We start from the raw sequence: 26,553 nt of genomic DNA, 5'->3' as shown, positions 1-26,553 counted from the left end.
GGTTTCACGCCCTTATATATATATATATATATGTTTCTGCCTCAAAGATAATCGAAAATATCTTAATTTGAAATCAAAATTAAATTGGGCATTTTATATCAATGTATACAACTTCTAAGATATTCTGGCATTCCTCTTCCATGAAATAAAACGTCTAAGGTATACGGATATACCTAATGCATAGATTAAACTTCCAAGGTAACCGAAAGCATTCTAATTTGAAATCAAAATTAAATTGGGCAGTCTATATCAATATATACAACTTCTAAGATATTCTGACATTCCTCTCTCATGAAATAAAACGTCTAAGATATACGGATATATCTGTTCTAAAGATTCAACTTCCAAGGTAACCGAAAACATTCTAATTTGAAGTCAAACTTAAATTTGTCATTCTTTATCAATGTATACAACTTCTAAGATATTCTGTCATGCCTCTTCCATGAAGTAAAAGGTCTAAGAAAGTCAACTAATCTTAATAAAATTTTGATCATATTTCGTAAACTGTTTGACAAATAATTTAAAGGAATCCATGATGGTTGCCAAACAAAAAAAATTATAAAAAGATGTTTTAAAAGACATTTACAAAATGGATCGATTTTGCAAATGAATACAAAAAAAATATATATATATAAGTACATATTAAATTATTTATAAATTAGAAATATCGCAAAAAATTTTATTGGGAATACAGTCAAAATCGGTTAAAATTATATCGGTTATAACGACTAAAAATTATTACAATTAGTCGTTTATAACAGTGTCGGATTAACCCATGTTGGAGCCCCAAGACGATATAAAATTTAGATTTCTTATTAAAATTTGCTTTTTCCCTCTTTTTCTTGTTTGTAAATTAACTTGGCGCCCCCTTGTGTGCGCGCTCTTCTTATAAAAATTTATTTTTGTAGTTTTTTAGTCGTTGTGGAGCCTGTCTTGTATAAATTTGACTTTATCTCTTTTAGCCTTTCCCCGGGGCTCCTAAGCAGTAGCCTAAACCGTGGTTAATCAGTCACTGATCTTTAAGGACCAAAATTTACTCTTTTTTTTCAGGTTTGTTTATTGTAAATTTTTTAGTAGTCCAACCCGGTATTCCATCTTGTTTTTTACGACTGGCTTTTCATTTTTCTTCGTAGAAGAATAATTTTTAGATTAAGGTCAACCAAATTAGTTCCTACATTTCTCTCAGATGATAATTTCATGGAGATAAAATGTACAAACCGTCTGTAAAAACTATCGGGAATAACTCGGAACCGATTTTGACTATATCTTTCTAAAAAAAAAATATATATACAGTACGGTCTCGATCTCAAAAACAAAAATTTTTAAAACAATTTTTCTTAAAAATCACCATTTTTTTCACGGGGAGGGTGAAGCTTTTTTCTTTTTTTTTGGAGGTTCACTGTTTTTTAATAATAGAAAAAGAAGGAGAACTAAAATTAATATATACACCCTGTATCTAGAAACAAAACACTATAAGATCCCCTCAAAAAAAAAAAATTAATTTGAGTTTTGAGTCCACATTCTTAGTTAGCAAAAATATTAAAAAAATTCGAAGAGATTATTTTTATTTTTTTATTTACACTGAAAATTTCTTTTTTTTTTTATGGAAAAATTCGTAAAAATCGAACGGTTTTTTTTCTTTTCTTTTGTACAAATTATAACATATAAAAAAAAATTTGATCGTTATTTTCGCGAAAATAATTTTTTATCGAGTATCAGATTTTTCTGGATCACTCTCAAAATCACATAAAAACGAAATCAGAAAAAATTCTTAGCTTTTTTTAGACATTTAGATTTGTTTTTTTTGTATTTTTTTGTGTGGTTTAAATTTAAACACAAGCCCCCCACAATTATTGGGGTGGTTTTTTGTCTTTTGGATCTGTGATATTGGATTTTGGTACTATGATTACAGTACCATCTGCTGATTGTTGCAAACTGTATAAACTTGGTGAGTAGGGATTACCATCTGGATCACGTAAATTCTGGAAAGAAAATAAATATTTTACTTAACGTCAGAATATTTGAATATACACTCGGGTCTTTTGGGTTTTTTTTAAGAGAAAAGAATCCTCTTCGAGCGGTAGTGCCGTAAAGGCAATTGGAAATAAAGGATCTTTTAAAAAAAGACTCAAAAAACTTACCCGTAAAACATGACGATATAATTGTGTAAATTTCTCTTTAACACGTTGCCTTTCACTGACCATAAATTCACGTTCCGCAAGTAAACGATTCTTACGATCTCGCATATCTTTAACTTCGTCGGCAAGACTTAATATTTGATCTAATTTACGTTTTCGGCAATTTTGTGCTGCCACCTGTTAAAAAAGAAAAAAAATTAATGTAGAATGTGGTGGTTTTAACTTTTCTAAGAAAAAATATTAAGAGATGGATCCAATTTCCCAGGCCTTCAATGGTATAACTTTCTGATCTATTCAAAATCAGGGAATCAGCGATTTAATTATAGCGAAAAGTCGATAAAGTATTTAAAAAGGAAACGGGAAATATTTTAAATCTTACCTTATTCTTTCCACGGCGTCGAATATCTCGTATTAAACTCAATTGTGGTTCGCTCAAATCAAATTTCGATAACCGTTCATTAAATTCGTCCATTGGTAGATTAATAATATCGTCAACGGATAATGGCACATTTAAAGCTCGCGCACGTTTTTCATCTCTAGTTAGATGAGGTTCATCTTCATTTTTAACTGAAAACAAAAAAACCAAAAATTAATATAACATAAATTTTACAATTATTTTGGGTGTATTGTAGTCACCCAAAATGGAGACTACCTTTACTTTTGTCTCGGAACACTGGTCTTTGCATAGTTCCAGTACTCTCTGGTGGTAGATTGTATGTGTGATTGTGATGAATGTGATCTAATGTGGAACGTCCACTGTGTAAGTGTCCAGGATGATCCATTGCGCATGGGAATTTTGTATCTGTGACTTTTGCTCGGGCTGAATCTGATCCAATTGACTGTAAATAAAGAATGAATTATTAGCTTTGTTTGTACACTTTAATTTTGGGGACCATCAACATTCCTTCCTTCTATTCTTCCTTGATTTATTGAATTATTTAAGCTCTTAAAGCATGCATCAAACATTTAGATGGCTCAAAACAGAGACCAAATGGAGTAAGTGACACAACCAAGCCCGTGCACACGGGAGAGGTTTTGGTTTTTCAGAACTCCCTTCTTCATTTATGAAAAGCATTTCCACTGACTAATTAACTGTCCATGCTGTTTCGAATTCACGCTGGAGAAGAGTTCAGAAAAATTTTCAAAATCGTGAATGAAATTTGCGATGAATACGAAATGGAATTGCGAAAGACAAGGCTCGCGTCAATGTACAGATTGTGCTTCTTACAATCGATTGTTGAATCATCGCAATATTTTATCAAATTTTGCTTGTTTCTTTCCCAAAAAAAAAAGACAAATGTTGATGAAGACTCTTGCGCTCAAATTTTTGAACTATACTCTTCAATTTTGTACGATGATTTCTATGACATCTAGGTCGGCGAACCTTGACGAAAGTGCCTTGCCGGACAGGAAGTTAAAAATTGACTTGTAGCACTCGATATTTGCATTCAAGATGCTTCGCGTTCCGGCAGTTTTATCTGTGACAACAGCGTCGAATGAACGCTTCTTTTCAACTTTGCGTCGTCTCAAAACATTCCTTAAATCGAAAATGTTTAAGGTTTGGCTAAACGGTTTAGTCTCGCTCAATTTACATTGCGGTGTGACGTCAATGCGTACAGACTTTTGGAAAAGTTATTTTCTGTACTTCGCAGAATTAAATTATTAAGTAATAGTGACTGAATATCACATTTTACCACACTTTTCATTAATTTTCATTGTTATTAATTTTCAGAACACATTAGCAACGCAACCGACGGATTTCTATCATTAATCTTAAACGACGAAGATCTCCAATTAATGGATATGGCAATGGGCGATGGAATGTTCCAATGCCTATGTTAGACGGCAATCAAACTGCTTTAGGCGCAACTAGCGGTTTATGCCATCCAGAATGGACATAGCGGCTACAAGTTTTAAAATAGCCGTGGCATATTGGTTTTTATCTAAGAAAATTAACGAAAAGGATACATAAGGCCAAATTACTTGAGGATAGCCACGAAAACTCTCCTAGGGAAGTTACTAGACCTGGGAAAGTTATTTACCATCAAAGTAATTTACTGCGGAAGAAGGTAGTAAAATCATGGAACTTCCATCTTGGAAAAAGTCGCAGTCGAGGAGTGGAATTTAGAAAATGGACAGAAAAACCCAGATGGCAGTGACAAGGACATACTTTTGGGACAATTTAGTGCAAGCAAAATATTTTTTTGAGATCTTATTGAAAGATCTAAAAGTGAACTTACTTGGCCGTTCCGTATATCGATAGGTGTCGTGGATGTCAAATTATAATCATATTTCATATTCGATGGTGGAGATTGCAAATGTTGATCCTGGAAGAATCGTTTACCAAACATATGATGCTTTTTCTGGGCGACGGAAGACGAAGAACTTAAACGTCGTGTATCCGATGTACCCAATAAATTATTCGGTGTCTGTGGCCCACGATTTGTGTAACTATAATCATATGGTCGATATTTACTTGCGTAGTCTAAAATATAGTGATCGGCCGCGGTATGTCCCGAATCAGATGTGGCGTCACCCCATTCGTTATCGGATAGAGATGCAACTCGTTCCGAACCCATTGAACTCACAGCACTGTCGCTCGATGCGTCCATACGCTCTGAAGCTGCAGCAGCTGCTATGTCCATTCTGGATGACATTAAACCGCTGGTTGCGCCTAAAGCAGTTTGATTGCCGTCTAACATACGCATTGGATACATTCCATCGCCCATTGCCATATCCATCAGTTGGAGGTCTTCATCATTTAAGATTGATGATAGAAATCCGTCCGTTGCGTTGCTAATTTCGGAGGATGTGTTCTGAAAATTAAAAAATAATGAAAAAGTGTTTTTTTTCTCGTAATCCTAAATAAGAAAGTCCCCTTAAAGCAAGCTTCAAACATTTAAAGTATTAACCTCAAATGGTATTTGAAATGGAGTAAGTTGACGTTAAGGATAATGAATTGAGGATAGCTACGAATACCCTCCTAAAGAAGTTATTAAGTCTAGGAAAATTACTTATTTTATGCGAAAGAAGGCAGTAAAATTACCTTTCACATTTTCTCCGGTAGCCAAATTATTTTAGAAGCCATATCTGCCACTGATATCAAATTAGGGGTAGCTATGAATAACGAATTTACGAAAAAGACTCACCATCAAAGTTACTTTAGAGTGGGTAAAAATCAAAGAACCTATCAAATTTTCTTGGACAGTGGAGTTGTTTTAAAAGGCTTGCGAAGAAAAGAACTGGGAAATGGTTTAATATCAAAATGATCTCACAATGCCAAAACAGCCTGAACTTACCGTGAGAAGTAGATCTTAAGCGCTTATTAAGCAAACATGCCATGGACCTCACTGGGAAATTGTGTAATATCAAAGTGATCATGAATAATATCATAAATGGGTAATTTCGTTAATTTCAGCACCGCTCCCCCCAACTAAACTTTGATTTAATCGTAGTTGGAAAAATAAATCATGTGTACTCACCGGAAAATACATAATATCATGTGATGGATTCGTTGCATTTTCCATTTTATAGGATGCCGAGGCACCAGCATCAATTGCTTCCGCAGTATTTGTTAAATTAATCGATGTCGCAACCGCTGTACCTAAATTGGTGCCAGTAATATTCGAAAAGGGCGCTGGCGGAATACCATGATGATGATGGTGATGTGTTGTTGGATCTTGCATTGTTGCGCCAGTCGGACCAAGGGTCACATTATGTGCACTGGGTCCGTATGCACTCATGTGCGGATGATGTCCATGTCCTAGATTGTGTAAGGCGGCAACAGCATGATGTGCGCTAAATGCTGCTGCATGATGTGAACCACTTGGATGATGTGAAATGCCACTGGCTCCATGTGGTACAACACTGCCGCCATGATGTGTGTCACCTAATAAACCAGCCACATCCTGCCATCTCTGTTCATTCATGCGTCCATATGGATTCATATGATTCTGTGGACAAAAAAGGAGACAATATTAGCTTCGATTACGTGGAAAATATTCCCAAAAGAATGATATAATTCCCCATGATGAAAATTAGTCTTTATCCGTTCCCAGAATACAAGAAATCTCCCTCCTAATATTCCCAAAAGAATGATATAATTCCCAATGGTTACACTTACAAGTAGCTTTTATTCCTTCCCCCAGAATCCAAGATATTTCCCCCTAAATTTCATGAAGTGAAGAAAATTTACCAACTTCCCACCCTATATACTTTTGTTATTTTCCCTAGTTGTGAATGAAATTCACTGACTATTCTCGGAAATTTATCTATTCTCTGAAAAATTCAGGTTTACAAGGTGTTCCAGACAGCTCTTCATTCTGAGTACTTATTATGTAAATTTTCAAGTGACATGTTTCGACTTTTATGATCATTTTTATAACAAATAGTTTACCTGAAATGCATGAGGATGTGGCGAATGAAATTGTGCCGTTTGTATCATTGTTAGAATATCTTCTTCGTCTGTTCCTGGGTCAGGTTGAGCCGATGTTGATGCAACACTATTTGAATCGGATGACCCGAACACATTCAATAATGGTGATGCTTCGTCTCGGATATCAGAATCGTATAATACTTTTGGTGATTCCTCTTCATCAAAATCGCTGATCGGTAGATTCTCTTCGAATAGAAGATCTGGTAATGACAATGGTAATGTGTCGAGATCCTCTAAAGGTAATGGTAAGGAATTATCGCAATGCCCAGAAGGCAATGCGGTCCCTATACCACTTTTTAATACATATTCCCCTATAAACAAAAAAAGAAAAGTGGTTAAATTCATTTATGGTAATTTATAAATTCGTCTCATATACTCTCCCCTCACCCCTATTTTTCCCGCCTAATATACATATTTGTACTCAGTGGAAGTTTCGTAAGACATTATTGGAAGAAACGATGTTTGCATCGGCCAATGCTAAAGGTATATTTTTGAGTTTTAAGATTCTCTATTTTAAATAATGTTCATATACAGGGTGTTCTATAATTCACTGCACAATTTTTGACTTCCTAAATAAGCTTATAAACACGAACGAAAAAGCTCTTTACCAATTTTCGATCTGGGGCCTAATTTCCGAGATAATTAACTAAATCAATTAATAAATTTTTTTTAATGACAGAGTAAATAAGAGAAAACAAAGTAAATAACTAGATGGGATTACCCCGATGTCTCTATGACTTTTCAATAAGCCTCGATACATCTCAATAATTGAATTCTAACAACGCTTATGTTCCATATTCTCAAATATATCAAATTTTCATTAACCATATCTGCCGGTTAATAATAAACAAAAAAAATAATAATAATAATTTGCTTATTTTCATTTTTGTCTGAGTTAAGTAGTGGCACCTATCGTTAAAAATGTAAACTATATTAGACTTGCATGAATTTAGTTAATAAATAATTGTATAGATGGTAGTTGATATTAATGTACTTGAGTTTGTATATACATATATTAACGCCCTTTATAGATCCTACTAAATCTTCAGTTCATAAATAATTGTATAGATGGTAGTTAATATTAATGTACTTAAGTTTGTATATACATAAATTAACGCCCCTTTTAGATCCTACGTTTACACGTATAGTGTTCCATTTTATGTGGTAAGAACGTTTCCGTAACGAAAATGAAACGAAATTATAATATTAAATCTTGCGAATTGACGCCTGCTGACTTTTTTCTTTGGGGATATTTGAAAACGATAGTCCACTCTACAAGAATTATCCTCAAAACCAGTGACGGATTAACCATTAGGCAACAAAAATTCATCCTTACATAAGGCAACTGCCTAGGGAGCCCGAGAAAAGGTCAAAAGAGAAAAAGACAAATTTGTTAATTTGACAAAGGCAAGGGCGCAACAAGGTGGTGTCCAGTCCAAAGGAAATTTTTTATGAGAAAGGCTGAAGAATACACGGCGGCGTTTGATTTTTACATCACCTAAGGGCCCCAACATGGGTTTACCGGCACTGTTCGTTCATCGATGCCATTCAAGAGATAAGTATGGAAATGAGCCGAAATTTTATCTATAATTTTGTGTGAAATCTTTCAGAAAATCTAGTACAAAAACAAAAAGGTGAAAAATTTATTAAAAGTGTATACAAGTAATTAAACTACAAAATTGTTCGATCTCAAATTTCAAAGTAATTTCACTTTCTGGAAAAATATAAAATGGTTTTTAAAACTTCATAGCAATTTTAGTGATATACGATTTTTAATTGCAATTTTGAAAAAGTATAGCAGAGCTCACAACCCACGTACAGAAAAATCATATAGTACTTAAAAATTTTCAAAATGCACAAACAAAGTTTAACATACCTATACAGTGAAACCTGGCTAAATCAGACCTGAAAATTTATCTCACTTATAGAGGTATTCCAGTTACCCAGTGTCTCAGATATCCAGGTATAAATAAATATCTGTCTCAATTATAGAGGGTTCCATCAATAGAGGTCGGAGTACAAGTTATTTCAGTTATAGAGCCGAGACTAACCGAGTCTTTGCGCGAAATATTGTGCCTTTTCTTTAATCATCGGTTCACTTACCGGAACGTTTTTGTTACGAAGTTGCTTGACTCATGTTAGCAAACACTGTTCAAGTTCGGGATATTCTGATAAACGTACAAGTTTTAGTTTTCCTTGTTTTCAGAACATTGTGATTGAATTTTATCTTTATTCTGAATTATTCTACAAAGAGTAGATTTTGGCACATTAAATTCGATACAGACATCATCGCATGTCTTCCCACTTTCATAAACGGATATTAACTTCAGTTATTGATAACGATTTGAGCCTTCAGCATTTTTCAAATAAACATATAAAATTCACTCGCTGTCTCAGTTATAGAGGTAACTATGATTATAAAATCGAAAGAACGAATCTCAGATATAGAGGTTTGCTTAGTTCCGCTAACAGAGATAATTCAATGACATAGTCAAAGTGTTGGGACCTCAGCATGAATACCAGTTATGAAGGTTTCTCACATATCCAGGTCCCACTTAACCAAGTTTCACTGTATTATACTTCTATATACTTGTACAATCAAAATCATTTATAGCGGCACATCGTTTATAATCGAATCGGTTATTAAGACCAATTGTAAAACAACATATCGGTTATAATAACCAACCATAATTAGGATTAATCGTCTTTAACGACCAATATATACTATTTTGAACATTAAGGCTGTCTGTTTTGACTAATAGGTTAGGTTAGGTTATATTGGCTGTCCACGAAGGACACACTTAGGCTATAGAGCCCATTAGTTTTGAAAACTAATAAAAAAGGTTTAAATAATTGGCGTAAAAATAGTTTAAAAAATTTTAATACTTTGTTTAATAATTCCCTCAAAAAACCAAGTACTTTCTGGAGCAACCTCTTACAGTCTCTTCAGTGTCATTATAACTGATTTTGGCTGTACTTATACATATATTTATCTCAAAAATTAATTGGCAGCATACTTGATTATATCATATTTCAATTGTATTTTGTTGAAAATAATATGCTCGTAAAATATTTGTGCGTGGATTTATGTATATTTGGAATTAAAAATTTGTGTATTGAAGATTGCGTGCTGGAAAGAGTTGACATAGTTCGACCAATTCACAAATTTCAATGAAAATTCTTTTGAAAATATTAAGTGATCCAAAAAAAAAAATTACGAATAAAATTTTAGCAAAGACAACAAACACACTAAATCACAGCACTCATTTGGGAAAAATTGAATTGTCTTAGTTTTAGATTTTGTCTTGTATCCCGTTTTTGTGCAACAAATGATAATCAGAGACGTCTTATCCAGGGTTGCGTGGAAGTATAGGAACCTAAGGGGCAAATCTATTTCTGTGACAATACCAGACGGCGAAAGGTCTTTCAAAATTGAAAATAATAAAAAATATTTGAATCGAACTTCAAAAAAATTTAGTTCGATGTTTAAAAATATTATTTAACTTTATTTAAGGAGGTATGAGCATGACAACAATGTTTGATTTAAAGGCTCAAAATTTGTTTGTAGGTAGTCTTTTACTCAAAGAATATGTGGTTAAAATTTCAGCTTAGGTAACCGTGCAAATTTTTAAGAAAAAAGTCATTAAAAATCGATATAAAATACATTGGCTCCTATGGAGGAATCTCAAAAAACGACATATTTTGAAAGTTTTTGAGAATTTTCAAATGGAACAAATAAAAATCAAAAAGTTTTTGAAAATTTTTTATAATTCTATATAAAAAGGGATGTATGAGCAGACTAGATTTAGGGTGGAAATTATTTTTATCTTATTTTCAACTTTGATGATAAATTTTATTATAACTTAAAAAATAAGAAAACAATTTTTCGATATCTGCCTTTCGAAATATGGAAAGCTAAATAATTAGGTAAAGATAATTTTCAATATTATGAAAATTTCGCTGATATCGAAAAATTTTATACTTATCTTTCGTCTCATATTTTCAAATTATAACATAATTCGCTATCAAAATGGAGAAAAAATTTTTTTTTTTAATTGTTTAACTGAAATTACTTGATCATACCTCCACGCTCATACATCCTTAGTTTTATAAAAATCAACTTGATTTTTATTGATCTAAGAAATCCTTCATTGACTTAGCTACACACAAAGCAAGCCACTCATTTTACAAATGGAATTCAAAGTGAAGATGACATTGATTTCAATAAGGACGGCCCCGACGGACGGTCAATTTGCGCTCACATCACAAAGACAATACATAAAAATGTTCTGTCCATCAAGATTCATATCATTCGAGTACCTATATCTAAATCAAAAATCTTTTTAAACCAATTAAAGAGTCGGTTCAATTAGAGAATTTTTTATTTTATCTTTCTTAAAAACTAAATATGCTAAAAAAATGTTTTTTTATTGATATTAGTCAGTGGCGGATTTAAAATAAAATGTTCAAGGGGGTAATCTGTATTAAGCGCTCAATTTTCAAGTTCAACATTGACTTTTTAAATATAAAAATAATAATGGGGGTTTAACATCCGTTTTTTATGACATTCGCCTTATCACAGAGGCCAGCCACATCATTTTTTGTTATCTTTATTTATTAAATTACATTCATATTTACAATTACTTTTTTGATGTGGGTTGAGTCGGTTACTTCGTTCTTATCCAAGCGGCGACAATGTAATCAATTCTGTACTCCCATTAATTAATAATGGTTCACACTGGCTGGATTCGAACCCGCAACCTAAGTTTATTGTCTTATAGTCCAGCGTTCGAAGACTAACGCCTTAGACCGCTCTATTTAGGGCCATTTAGGCTCTATAGACTTTTTATATAGAAAAATTAGAATAATTCGAAAAGCATTTCAAAAAACATCGATTTAGAACTTTTGAACAAAAATTAAGCAGAATTAAGACTTCGTCCAAGCAACTTGCATTTCAAAACACTAAAATGGTAATCGGATAAAACAGACTCGGAAAAAAAGCAGACCGAAAATTTTATAGACCCGGATTTTGTCGACTATAGAGGAGTTGGTTGGGTTCTGAAGTTTTTAGCCCTTACGTTCAAAAATGGGATACGATTACATTTTTTCCGATGTATTAATATAAATAAATCCCCCTAAAACTACTTAGATTCTGAGAACTCTACTGATTACGACGTAACTTCTTCCCATGATTTTACCTGGCTGACTAATCAACACGTTAGATGAAAAAAGATAGGTGGTATATTCTTTGTCTTATTCGTATGTACAAATGACTCAGCTAACGATAACGGCATTCAGCGTATAGGACATTGAATATTCGCTTGTTTTACACTGAACAGGATCATGATATAAAACCCTAGGGATAAATTCTGGGATGGAATTTTTTATATAAATTTTTGGGAACATAAGATAATAATATGTCTCCTATTTCATTTTTATACCCTGTATATATGAAATATATATCAAGGTATACCAAATTAAGACCCAAGTTTGTAGCGCTTAAAAATATTGAAGATACGAACGAAATTTTGGTATAGGTGTTCATAAAATCACCTAATTAGTTCATTCCGGGTTGTCTGTCTGTCTGTCTGACAACACGATAACGCAAAAACGAATAAAAGATATCAAGCTGAAATTTTTACAGCGTACTCAGGGCGTAAAAGTGAGGTGGAGTTCGTAAATGAGCAACATTTGTCAGTTAGGTTTTCCGTAGGATCCATCTTGTAAACCGTTAAAAATAGAACAAAAGTTTTTGTAAAAATGTTTCTTCTTAAAAAATAAACAACTTTTGTTTGAAACAATTTTTCGTAAACGTCACTGTTTCCAGGTAGCAGCTATTGGTTTTTTAAAATCTTCTAATTTATAAAAAAATAAAGCAAGCACTGATTTTCAACACTTTTTACAATTAACTCAGTCAATTGTTTGTTTTTACTTGTTTTGATTTCATTATATGAAAATAAAAAAAGTTTCAACCACATATGCCATTTGAAAAATAAAAATTATTTATGTTTTAAATCGAGCGTAAGCAAAATGCTCATATAACGCGAGTGCTAACGTTCTAAATCCGCTACTGATCTTTCTTAAAAATAAATATGCTAAAAAAATATTTTTTTATTGATATTTAGTTAATATTACATTTAGTTTTTTTTTTTTTTTTTCAAAAATATTATTAATGGATTCTATCATCTATCGGGGTAATGTCAATTTTGAAATATTCCAAAAATTAATATTTATGATTAATGATTGTAGGGCTCTTTTAAAAATATTTTTATATATATGTATGCGTGTAAAATTTTGAACGAATGCCGCTTAGTAATTGTTCTTTGTAATATTTGTGAGTCTCAAGAGATTTCTATTTCTCTCTTTTGACAGAAGTATTTTTCAAAAAAAAAAAAATTATTATTAATAAAATTTTTTGAAATTATAAACATGTTACACAAATTTTTCATTTACTTTTTGAACAAAATTATCAAATCATGACTACTGAAAAAATGTGAATCTTTTGAATTTTGATAATAAGTTGAACATAAGGTAAAGCACGGTAATTATTGATGTATTGTCCTCAAATCTATTGAGCCTTTTTGGTTGAATAAGGCTTAAGAAAATAAATTGATTTGTCCTGTTCGCAGATAACGAGTATTTTATATTTTACTATCAAATTAAGACTTATATGTGAGCCAAAAATTCAATAATTGTTGTTTATTTCCATTAAGGTTCATGGAGGGGTCGCCAAAGAGGGGTAGGTAGGGGCAGTTGTCCTCCTCTAGAGATTCACATAAAAAACTTTTTTAACAAAAAGAAAACCGACTTCAAAAGAAAAACTTTTCCAAAATAAGTTCATATGCACTCTAAAAGTAAAAAAATAACGATAATATAATGTAGTTTAAATTATTGTTATTTTTGGAGTCGGTGTCAGCCAAGGAAACAACTCTGACAGAACAGTTTGCTATATTAACTTGGCCGCCACCGACTCCAAAAATAACAATAATTTAAACTGCATTATATTATCGTTATTTTATTTACTTTTTAGTGCATATTAATTTATTTTGGAAAAGTTTTTCTTTTGAAGTCGGTTTTCTTTTTGTTAAAAGATTTTTTTTATTTTGTGATTTTTAGTGAATCTGAAGTACACTAATTTGTCACTAAAAAAAATCATCGAAATCGGCTGGCGTGATATTGAGTTATTCGTCCTCTTGTCGTGCATACTTAATGCAAATTTAAGACTTTTATGGTTTTTTCATGGATGCTGTTGTCAGAATTGGACCAAAATAAAATGGGACCACATGGAAAGCACCAGCTTTCAAACAGAAAAAGAATCATCAAAATCGGTTCATCCAGTAAAAAGTTCTGTGGTAACAAACTTAAAAAAAAAAATACAGTCGAATTGAGAACCTCCTTTTTTTGGTTTGAAGTCGGTTAAAAAATGATTCACTCCCTTGCTTTAAAAAAAGTAAAATTCGACTAAAATCAAAATTTCAGTTATCTGATAAGTTTAGTATGAAATTAGAATTAATCAAGCTACCTAAAATTTTTCAACTAATCATCAGAAATTAAATTTTGGCCCTAATTTAGACTTTTACGGGAAAATAAAATTATTTGCAGAAAATTTTTTTTAAAAGTAGTTTTCTCTTGCGGTGTACAAGACCCAACGGATCCATGTGGGCAATTTACGAACTCAAACCGACTTGTTGGGTTGGGAACACGATATAATAAAAAATTCAGCTCGATATCTCTTTTCGTTTTTGAGTTATCGTGTTTATAGACAGACAAACGGAAATGGACTAATTAGGTTAATTTTATGAATACCTATATCAGAATTTTGTTTCTAGCATCAATATTTCAAAGCGTTACAAACTTGGGATTAAACTACATATACTCTGATGTATTTTATATATAGGGTACAAAATTAAAATTATTTTTGACAAAAAGTTTTTAGGAAAAGGGCGCCCATACGATGGAGGGAGGAAAGAAGGAATAGTAGAAAAATAAATTTTAAGGTAAGGCCCCCACACGAAAACATTAAAAAAAGGCCACTGTTCTCACCAGTATAAATCCGGATTCCAGGGTCTGTGACCCCGCCAAAATTTAATTGTCGAATACTTTCACAAAACCACAAATTGAAGGTACCCGGAAATTTTCAGCACACTTTTTCTATAGTTTTGGAGAAAATGAATACCTTTCTATGAGTTTTTTCCAAAGTTGCGCCTCACGGGTAAACAGTAATGTTTCCGAAAGAATGATTCAAATAAAAGTTGTTTATTTTTTTGTAAGGAAAAACTTTTACATATAAACTTTTGTTCTATCTCTAACGGTTTACAAGATGGGTCCTACGGGCCCAAGACTCAATTGACCTATGATGCTCATTTACGAACTTGACCTCACTTTTTTCGTCCTGAGTACGCTGTAAAAATTTCAGCTCGATATCTTTTTTCGTTTTTGAGTTATCGTGTCCACAGACGGACGGACGGACGGACAACCGGAAATGGACTAATTAGGTGATTTTATGAAGAATGGTATAAAAAGATAGTTTATAAGAGTGCAGGCAAAGAATTTCTAATTTAATTTAGCAAAAACTATAAAATGTATGAAATTTACGTTTTGATTTTAAAAAAATACCAAAACAATCACTCTAGCAAGTTTTTTTCTGTCCTACCCTTATCATCCTTATTCCTTTATTAAATTCCATGATTAACCCCTCATTTTCAAGCTTATCATGTTAGCTGACGAAAAATATACTCACGGTTTAAAAATGTACCGCTTAGAAAAAAAACACGCTACACAAATAATTTGAACGAAAAAATATCATAAATTTCAATAATCAGTTTATTTGGCAAACATGTTAGTTTTTACAGATGTTCTCCTAATACTCTCGAAGAGATTTTGTTCACCACTTTTTTTACGAAATTTGTCGTTTGTTGTTTTTCTAGCCACGGGTTATGGTAACAACGGAATAGGGATTCCGTACGAGTCGAGCTAGTGTTTATTATAATTCATATTCAAAATATATAAATAACCTTTTTTTCCCATATAAATCAATTGTGTTTTGATTTATATAAAAATAATTATAATATATAATAATACTATAAAAAACTATTGAAAAATCACAATGAATTTAATATTATAAATTATTTGATTTTATTAGTTTTATAGTTCATTGCAATTTCAAGGGCATTCACATAAATTAATTTTTAAAACAAAAACAAGTGAAAACAAACAATTGACTGAGTTAATTGTTGAAATACCATGCATAGTCAGTGTTGATTTCTTTATCACATAACATATACAAACATGTGACACATACATAACTAATAAAGTATAGTACATATGTAAATGACTTTATAGGTTTCTGCATTACCGACCGACATTTAGTGTATAGTTTGTACACATATTATAAAATTTCGGCCTAATTGGCGCCCTCACGGGTAAACAGTGATGTTTACGAAAAAATGTTTCAAACAAAAGTTGTTTAATTTTTGATAAGGAACATTTTTTAAATTTTTGTTCTATCTCTAACGGTTTATAAGATGGGTCCTACGGACAAAAGACCCAATTGACCTATGATGCTCGTTTACGAACTTGACCTCGAGTACGCTGTAAAAATTTCAGCTCGATATCTTTTTTCGTTTTTGAGTTATCGTGACCACAGACGGACGGACGGACGGACGGACGGACAACCGGAAATGGACTAATTAGGTGATTCTATGAACACCTATGACAAAATTTTTTTCCAAGCATCATTATTTTTAAGCGTTACAAACTTGGGACTAAACTTGTAATACTATGTATATTTCATATATACATGGTATAACAATGTAATCTGAATTTAAGTACGTAATTATCAACTTAATAAATTCATCACCTCTGTGCAGGTACAATTGTTTTTATAGCATCTATCCCTGGTAGAAAGTGCCCGATTACTGCCCGATTTGCAACCAGGGCCCGATCAGGGAATGAAAAGAAGGCCCGATGTCTTGAACCATGAAAGGTGACAGAGCGGGGCTGATTATACTGCCCCAACATATGCAAACCCTACAAGGTAACTAGTATCCCTAGCCCGAATATCTTAGCCCAACCGGGGCAACTGACCGGGTATATAAAGTGAACCCGAGTACGTGAGCCCGAACAGGCAACCGCAACAGCTGAATGCGCTACCCTGATTACTATTGACCCAACCAGGCAACCAACCCGGCAAAATATCGTTAACCCCAGTCCAGTGTATAAATTTGATCGGGCATCCACCGTGCCTAAGATTCTTTTTTATTTTTTCAAATATCTCTATTAAAACTTGAGTTATTGCAATCGAACTCGAATGTATAAATCAATTCTGATTTAATCAAATTAAAAAAATTTTCATTAAAATTTTCGATAGTTTAAGAGCTATGGTTTTATAAGCAATTAAGTTGTTTATAACAAATTTTCGCCCAATCTGAGCGATGGGCTATATTCCTAACATAACCCATCACCACTTTTAAGTTTATAAAATTTATAAACGAAGAGTAATTATTTAAGCTAAAATGTTTCAACCGTTAAAAAAAATTAAATTTAGAGAATTTATGGCGTTTTGAAGTAAAGTGTGCTTTAACATATTCCGCTACCTTACGAATCGTTAACATAGGTATAAATAGGTCGCATCAAAACGATGACAATCGAAAAATTCTCCTAAAAATGACGTCACAAAAATTTCATAGAATTAACCCAAACATTTAAAAAAAAAAAGTGATCTTTACCTAAACATTATAGATAGTTAAATGTCCCAGACCTAGGACCACAAAAAAATAATCGAATCACTTCACAAAACAAACGCAAATCAGCATGATTCAACAAGAATTTCACAGAACAAAAACATTAAACCACAAAAATATTACACAACATATCTGCATAAAGAAGAATTCGCCAGAAGAATTATTCCCGAAAAGAAATACAAGAAACAGTTAAACAGAAAATTAAGGGATGAATGAAAAAAAAAAAATCAATGTAAAAGGGAAGCATAGGGAGGCCACCCAGTATTGTAGTATAAAAGAACACAACCCCTAAACTATTCTGTGATAGGTTTAAACAAGAATACTTAAACTCCGCCCAACATGTCTGGGAGACTTCTGAATAAAATTCAGCAATCATCCAATAAAACCATCCGTTCCATCTAGTCCGTTTGTTTGTATAACTATATAGAACGGTGCCTTTGCTTTGTTTATTTCTATCTTTGTTTAATATAGTGTTGGCCTTGTTTGTTACACAATGTTTTCGTTTGATGTGATATCTCGTTTTTGATTGCGGGTTGCCATTCCAAAATGGAATGAAAAAAATAACATGTTAACTTTCATTTTAAATGATTTGACCTAGGCGAAATAATTAGTTTTTGTCTTACAATAATTTATTCTTTTGTTTCTAGAAAGATTTATTATTTTTAAAAGAATTATGGATTTGATACGACTCGAATTCGAATTAAAATAATGCGCGTAGTTTAAGAATATATCAGAGGAATAATAGCTTCCTTAAATGGCTCAATAATTGCATTTTAAAATGGAGACAAATAAATTATTTTTTCTGATCCCAAGAAAATTTTTCCCCTCTCCTTATAAGATAAAATATTCTTGGTTAAAAAATCTTGGTTCTTGGGTCAAGTTTTTTCATTTCAATTTCAAATTTGAATTCGAATTTTGCCAAATTTCTTATTCATATAGGCGAAAACAGGCGTAAAAAAAATTACATAGTTTGTTTCAGCATTTAATCAGTACCTAATGTGAATTTTAGTTTCTGAGAAATTTTAATAAATAAATGTCTTAGCTGATCGAAATTCTGTTCGAATTTCAAAATCTTAACTTTTGAGAAATTTCAAAAAAAAAAGACTTGTTTCAGCAGAATTTGAGAATATTTTGATTCAGAAATTTAAACATTATATAACAATTTTTTAAATATTTCTAAGAAATTTTGATGAATAAATGACTTAGCTGATGGAAATAGTTTTAAATTCGAACTGAAATTAAGCCTAAATAAGAACCTATTCATATTTTTTTTCTTCAGAAATCTGAACTTAAATTCTGTGCGAATTTCAGAATATTAACTATTTCTTTCAGAAATTTAAACATACAACACGAATTTTAATTTCTGAGAAATTTGGATGAATAAATGTCTTAGCCGATGGAAGTAGTTTTAAATTCGAGCTGAGAACAAACGTAAATAAAACATATTCAGAGTTTTTTTTTTCGTCAGAAATCTGAACGTTAATTCTATGTGAAATTCAGAATCTTAAGTTTTGAGAAATTAAAAAAAAAAGACTTGTTTGGGAAGATGCATTAATTTGTTTTTAATCTAACCGATCGAGTAAAATGGTAATTATTCATAGAAATGTACGCGAATCTGAGAATTGTTTGTTTCAGAAATTTAAACATTATATAATGCGAATTTTAATTTCTGAGAAATTTTGATCAGAAAATGTCTTAACTGATGGAAATAGCTTTATAAATTCGAGCTGAAAACAAGCTTAAATAAGAACCCATTCATATCACTTTTTTCTTAAGAAATTTGAATTTTAATTCTATGCGAATTTCAGAATCTTTGAGAAATTTCAAAAAAAAAAAAAAGCTTTAGCAGATGGATTATTATTATTTTTTTTTAATCGAACCGAATACAAGAATATATCTAGATATTCATAGTACGTGACTCTCAGAATTTTAAATTAAAATCTATAAAATCGAGCAGAAAATCGCCGTAATAATTAGGTTTGTTTTAGAAATTAAGAATATTTCATTTGAGTAATATTTGTAGAATTTATAGATAAAATATGCGAATCTAAATTTGGTGAAATTTTTGGAAACAAAGACATTACTTGCACAATCTTTTGATTTAAAAAACAAGCGAAATATTCATAGTTTCAGAAACTTTTTTATGTGAAATTCAGAATCTTAATTTTATAGAGATTTAAAAACGGAAATCTCTTAGTATATCTAGATAAATCTTAAAATTGTAATTGAAAAAAGCCTTAATAGGTGGCAAATATTCAGTCTGGTTTAATTTCTTTTTTGAAATTTCTAAAAGTGGAATTTAAACTTTTAACTTCAGCTTAAATATCTTTAATATTTTCTAAAATTTGTTGTTAAAACTGCAAACTTAATGATGATTAAAATTCAAAAATTCGTGCAGAAATTTAAAATTTATTTAAGTATATATAATTTCAAATTCAAATTTAATTTTTAATTAGTAATTTATAAAAATTCTGAAATTATGATTCTAAAATTTAATATCTAAATTTTAGAATCTTAATTTCTATATATAATTTCAAATTTAAATTTAATTTTTAATTTGTTTGAATTTATAAAAATTTAGAAATTAAGATTCTAAAATTTAGAGAATGTAACCTATAGACATCTAAGAAATTAAACGTTAAAATTCCAGTTTTAAAAAATTCAAAAAAGAAATTCATATAAGTATAGATGGATAATAGGCATTAAAAATTCATATCAATTTCAATTCAAAAAGGAAAGCATCATTTAAGCAAATGAATTCAATAATTTCAGAATCTAGCCTATACCTATACAGGTTGAAATTTCAAAAACGTGTATATTTCGGTAAATTCAGAACAATCTGAATTTTGAATTTACGCGAATTTCTGAATTTTAAAAATAAAAGGTTAATAAGCAAATAATATAGATTCAAACATTTAAACATCATAGTGAGTTTTCTGAATATTAAACTTTATACAGTTATAGTCTCAGAAATAATAAACTTTAAATTGCTATAGGCAAAATTCTGAATTTTAATTTTTTCTGGAATTTTAAGAATAAACAAACCTATTACCTACTTAAAGAATTTAAATTTCAAGAAGGATATCGCAAGAAGGTGGATTAATTTCAAATTATGGTTGGAAATAGACAATAAAATTCAGAAAAGTGTTTCAGAAACCAGAATTATATTTGCATCTGAATAAATATTTTAATATCTGTTTATAATTTAAGTAATTCATCTTTAATTTTGTACCGCGATTATTTAAAGGTAAGAATTTCCAACTAGATGGAAAACCTTCGAAATCATATTAAAAGTAGACTTAGGTAAATAAGATGAACTGAAATTTTGACGCGTAAAAATGGCGCATATCTCAAAAATTACATTCTTTATTTTAGTAAAATTCATTCTGAGCAAATTGAAAGTATACCTATTATGCCATAGTTAAAGAAATCGGTCGTCGAGGACGCGTCGCTTAGACTTGAAACTAGAAATCTGCACTATGTTTTCATTAAATGCGGGCTTCATCCAATTTTTCGAAGGTATTAAATTTTCTTTTTAAATTAAAAACTAAGATAATTGAGAAATATGGGAAATTTTTCTGTTCTCAAATATTATTTTCAAGAAGGAAAATGAAGACCATCGAAATATAATTTCTAAGAAAAAAAGCTGATTAATTTCCTACAAATTTTGAAGCAATATAGTTAAATACTTTGATAGACTCCCCTTTGATGGTATACCTTGGTCAGGACCAAAAAAAGATTCTTCGATTCGGGCGTCAAGTTATGAAGGGTTTGATTCGGTTCTGAACAAATTCCCATTTATGGACTTTAATAGGGAAACCATAGTTGCCCGCAATCAATTTCCCATACCAATTTCTAGTCGGGAAAATATTGATATTTACCTGCGAGTGCAAAGCTGCTCATTTTTATTTTTCGATTAATTGTTAAAAAAAGTTTTTCAAAAGCGAAATATTCTTATGAAAATTGTTTTTGAAAAATATTATTTCTTGAATCGATTATTTCGAAAAAGTTGTTTCGAGGGATGACCCTTAAATCACGTAGGTATTTTATCCAAGAAAATTTCGAAGATTATCAAAAAGTAAATAGTTCTTGAAAGCTGAATTTCTTAATTTGAAAAAAAAAAAAAAAAATAACGGGACCACCTATAGCAAAAATTTCCCTTAAGCAAAAAAGACAAAAGCTGTATGAAACTTTCGCCTATTTTCGATAGAAACTCGATTAACCTATAATATTGATTAAATTTAGATTTAAAAAGTGTCATTTTAAATGGTATTATTCGAGGTTCGAAACCGTTTAAAATACTTGTGGAAAGCAAATTTACAAAATAAATTATTTGTTAAAAAAAATTGACGTTACTTATTTTAAGGAATGTTTTGTATTAAAAAATGTTTTTAGTTTTCTAAAAACGTCCAAAAATGTCTCGAAAATTCACTTAATATCAAAAATGTTTCGAAATTATTAATATGTAATTATATGTCGGCCATTTTATAAACATACTTAAAACAAAAGAATATATCATGGCCATTTTATATATAAACAAATATATGCGAAAAACAACACACAATCAATTTTCTTAGCTCGAATTTTCTTCGAACAATCTAGAAAAAATGCGATAACAATGTCCCAAATTAATTTTCATTGTCTTCGCAAAAAAAAACTTTAAACCTTAAATAAAAAGTCACTACCTTTGATTCATAATTAAAGAAAAAATCACAATTTTCGAAAATCCAAATTTTTTCTCGAAAAATTTTTCCACCACCGTAAAGCGAAAAATTTTCGTACACTATTACACAAACACTTTTACACTACCACACTTAAAGCAAAAAATAAATTTATGGAAAACACTTGAAAAAGGTTGTAAGCACTTAGGTTTTTTTGGTTGAATTTTCATGCGGGAAAAATTAAGCCGCTGTTTACATAATAAATATTGATTTGTTTATTAAGAGAGAAATTTAAAAAATCATTTGCTATGGTTTTCGTTGTTCTGTATTATTATGAGCACTAAAGGAATATGGTGTAGATTGTCAAAATGGCCGACAAATATTCCCCCGCTGTGTAAAAGAGATAAATCCCCTACCATGGGTACTCACCATCGAATCATATGTATGTGTGTATTTAAGAAAGATAGTTGTACCTAAATATAATGCTCCATCTCACTCTGGTTTTTTATTAAATTGTTTGAAAAATTTTGGGGGAAAAACTACTCTACGTTTATTCACGATTTGAAAAATTCTAGTGGTACAAAATTTTGGAAACGAAGTGTATTAAAAACTAAAATTTCTGAGTTTCAAAAAATTTCTTGAGTCAAAATTATTTTTTTTTTACGAAAAACTCTTTTACGTTTACGATTTCAATTGCTTGCGAAAAATTTTTGTGGAAATGGTACGAATCAAAATAATTATGCCAGAATTTTGTTTTAAGTATGTATAAGCATGGTAGTGGGGGCACAAATTTAAAAAATATGCATTTTTAATTTTGATGATAAATTATATAATAACTTGACGATATAAGACGAAAAGCTAGAATAAAATTTTTCGAGATTTGGCGTAATTTTCAAAACATCGAAAATTGAAAATTTTGTTTAAATATTCACCTTTCGATATTTCGAAACTCAAGGAAGATATCGAAAAATTTTATTCTTATTTTTCGTCTACATTCATGAAGTTATAATAAAATTCATCATCAAAGTTGAAAATAAGGTAAAAACAATTTCAACCCTAAATCTAATCTGCTCTTACATCCTTTACTTGGTTTTTTTGCTTTTCTATGCCATTGCCAATATGTTTACTTTCAATTAAAAAATTTGTTTTATTCATTTTCATTCGTTCCAAGTGAAAATTATCAAAAACTTTCAAAATATGTCATTTTTTGAGATTCCTAAATGAAAGTAATGTATTTTATTTCGATTTTCAATTATTTTTTTCATAAAAATTTGTACAAGATACCTAAGCTGAAGCTAAATCAAACATTGGTGTCATGCGTATACATCCTTAAGACGTGAAAATAATTCGCCAATATTTTCGAAACAAAAAATGTTTGTTTTGTAAAATATTAAATTTTATATTTGGGTGGCCGAAGAAAATTTAAAACTCTTCACTATATCTTTTTGGGAAATATAAAAACGAAAATATCTTATTATCGAACTGTACTTGAAATATTTTAAGATTTTTAAGAAGAACAATTTTAAGAATGACTTACGGGGAGCGAAATTATAAATTTAAATTTAAGGGAAATCGAAAAGGATTTTTAAGTATTTTATATTTTCTTAAATATGATTTTTATGATGATTTTTATCAGTGGATAATTTATGGTTCAAGTTTCGTTTATAGTTCTTACGATGGTATTGAAAAAAAAATTTTGTTTGGGAAACTGATTTATAGGAGATACTTCAATTTTTATACCATGTATATATGAAATATATCGGGGTATGTTAAGTTTAGTCCCAAGTTTGTAACGCTTAAAAATATTGATGCTACAAAAAAACTTTGGTATAGATGTTCATAAAATCACCTAATTAGTCCATTTCCGGTTGTCTGTCCGTCTGTCTGTCTGTCAACGCGATAACTCAAAAACGAAAAGAGATATCAAGCTGAAATTTTTATAGCTCAGGACGTAAAAAGTGAGGTCGAGTTTGTAAATGAGCAACATAGGTCAATTGGGTCTTGTAAATCTTGTAAACCGTTAGAGATAGAACAAAAGTTTAAATGTAAAAAATATTCCTTATAAAAAAATAAACAACTTTTGTTTGAAATATTTTTTTGTTAGCATCACTAATTACCTGTGAGGACGCCACAAATTAGATTAGAAACATTATATATTGTGTATACACGTATTGTATATATTTTAAACTTATACATTACATATATTATGTATATGTTTAATTGTTATAGCATATACTATATGCACTGAGGGAATGAGAACAAAGATACTCTTATTACTTTGTGTGTAAGAGGGGGCTATCTTTCTTTACTTACATGACGTAAAAAACAAACGATTGCGTAATCACTGTCTACAGGGTGTTTTAACAACTAACTCAGTTAATTGTTTGTCTTCACTGGTTTTTAAAGATGAAATTGTATTAGTATTCTTAACATCTACTCAAGATTTTATTTCGTAAAAAAGTGAGTTTTCAAAAACAATCCTCAATCGATATTGATGGAAAAATATTGAAGGCAATGTCATCTCACAGAGTCAATATTATTGAATCATCGTTTTACGTGGATCAGTCTTTATTTTGTTTGACACATTTTTTCGTAAACATCATTGTTTACCCGTAATAGCGCAAATTTTGCGCAAACTGTATATAGTATGTATTATATGGGAATATTAGTTATGTATGTGTGACATGTGTGTATGTGTAATGTGATAGAGTAATCAACACTGTCTATACGTGGTATTTCAACAATAAACTCAGTCAATTGTTTGTTTTCACTTGTTTATACATACAAATGGATTAGTTTTAAAGACTTGTCATTCTTAATGGAAAACACTTTACTATCAGTTTTTCCTCTCATAAATTAGTAAAATAAATAAGCGCGGCAATGTTATCAAATTAACCTACACACTATTTAACAAAATGCCGATTGAAAATCTTATCAACAAAAAAGCATAAAACCGGAACAATATTTGAATGTCGTTGAAACCAATTTGTATAAAACACAATTGAGAGATAATATTGACACAAAAGTTATCGGTTTGACAATAAATAGACTACTGTGTGGATCAGGAGATCAATTTTAAAAACACCTCATACATCTTCTTAAGTAATTCAAATATTTACCTGACTTCTTTTTTTTTTTTGAATTGTGTGTATGTTATTTTTAACCCATTTTTTTTAGTTAAATATTGACTTTTATTTTCAAAAAAATTTGTATATTATCAAAATATTGACCCAAATAATTATGATTGAATACTGTTTGCTACCGTTTATGTCAACAGTTTTACGTATAATTTGATGTAACCAATATATGTTTTGACATTTTTAGTAGATTTTTGATGTATCTGATAAGTTTTTGAGATAGACACTGTTTTTTTCTTTATTTAACTGATTTTACTTGAAATTCGAAAGAAAAATTTACTCTAAAAAAAACACATTGAAAAATTTTCTAGGAGGTTCAGTAATTATTAAACCATGTAGGTATTCGCACCGTGCGTGAGTTATATTGGTGGCCTTTCCATGGTAACGATACACTACTTTAATTATAGAATTGTATGGATAAATATATAATTGTATGGATTGCATTTATGACTTACATTGAAAATTTAATATTATTTTCTCACAAATTTAAATAAATAAATATGATAAGTTACATTTGAAAAATAATATTTGTGCAATTTGATTTCTTATTTTCACAATTTTTAATGCATTAAGTTTAATTAATTAGTGTTTTTCAATCATTTTAATTTGACATTTTCTATAACATTAACATGCAAAGAACTGCAAATTAGTCATTACAGCCTCCTTTATCGCCAAAATTTTTCACTGGAAGCGCTGGCATCGATTTAATTGTCCCTACCATGACTACGCACACAACGAATATATGAAATATATCAAGGTATACTAAGTTTAGTTTCAAGTTTGTAACGCTTAAAAATATTGATGCTACCAACAAAATTTTGGTATAGATGTTCATAAAATCATCTAATTAGTCTATTTTCGGCTCTCTGTTCGTCTGCCCGTCTGTTTGTGGACACGATAACTCAAAATCGATAAGAGATGTCAAGCTGAAATTTTTGAATCCTCTGTATTTCGAACTACTTGTTAAGTCAAAACTTCATTAACTCGAAATTTTTTGTAATTTCAATTGAGGTTCGAATTATCGAAGGTCCGGGGAAAATATTTTCAGATAAGTTTACTGTTTTCATAAAAATTTTTCTATTCAAATGTATTTTCAAATTCGATCAAAATTCAAATATTAAATTTCTAATTTTTATAAAGTTATTTTTCCCATGAAAATATTTAAATATGAAAAATTTAAACCCATGAAAATAAATTGTAAACGACTGCAATATTTTCGAAATCGGCCAAAATCATACAAATCTTATATCTTATCACACAAATAAATGTATTTTAATCGCAGATGGCGCTAATCCTGCTATTCTTTAAAACACTCCCTCCCTCTTTAAATTTGAAAACTCTATTCCGGTAATAATCTTCCAATTAAAAAATTTTCATATAATATTTGAAATGAATGCAATCTCTATGAAAGATATAAATGTACAACAAAAATATTTTTGG

The 26,553-nt window shown here is 30.4% G+C and overlaps 1 protein-coding gene across 2 annotated transcripts in view; it reads right to left on the bottom strand.

The window, feature by feature from the left end:
* Positions 1 to 1,821: 1,821 nt before the first annotated feature.
* The window catches only part of LOC123302475 (segmentation protein cap'n'collar), a 78,082-nt gene continuing 53,350 nt past the window's right edge, over positions 1,822 to 26,553 (bottom strand). The window contains exons 4-10 of one of the 2 annotated variants that reach the window (XM_044885401.1): positions 6,535 to 6,884; positions 5,621 to 6,091; positions 4,379 to 4,954; positions 2,791 to 2,977; positions 2,518 to 2,705; positions 2,142 to 2,315; positions 1,822 to 1,982 (exon numbers count right to left, since the gene is read on the bottom strand). In XM_044885401.1, coding sequence (XP_044741336.1) covers positions 1,851 to 1,982; positions 2,142 to 2,315; positions 2,518 to 2,705; positions 2,791 to 2,977; positions 4,379 to 4,954; positions 5,621 to 6,091; positions 6,535 to 6,884 — 2,078 coding nt within the window. In that variant the 3' untranslated portion in view covers positions 1,822 to 1,850. The remainder of the gene's footprint in view (positions 1,983 to 2,141; positions 2,316 to 2,517; positions 2,706 to 2,790; positions 2,978 to 4,378; positions 4,955 to 5,620; positions 6,092 to 6,534; positions 6,885 to 26,553) is intronic. The other variant, XM_044885402.1, reaches the window with a different exon arrangement.

The sequence above is a fragment of the Chrysoperla carnea genome, chromosome X (assembly GCF_905475395.1).
Source record: "Chrysoperla carnea chromosome X, inChrCarn1.1, whole genome shotgun sequence".
NCBI lineage: Eukaryota > Metazoa > Arthropoda > Insecta > Neuroptera > Chrysopidae > Chrysoperla > Chrysoperla carnea.
The sequence above is the reverse complement of the archived record's forward strand: the minus strand, read 5'-3'. Positions and strand labels throughout refer to the sequence as shown.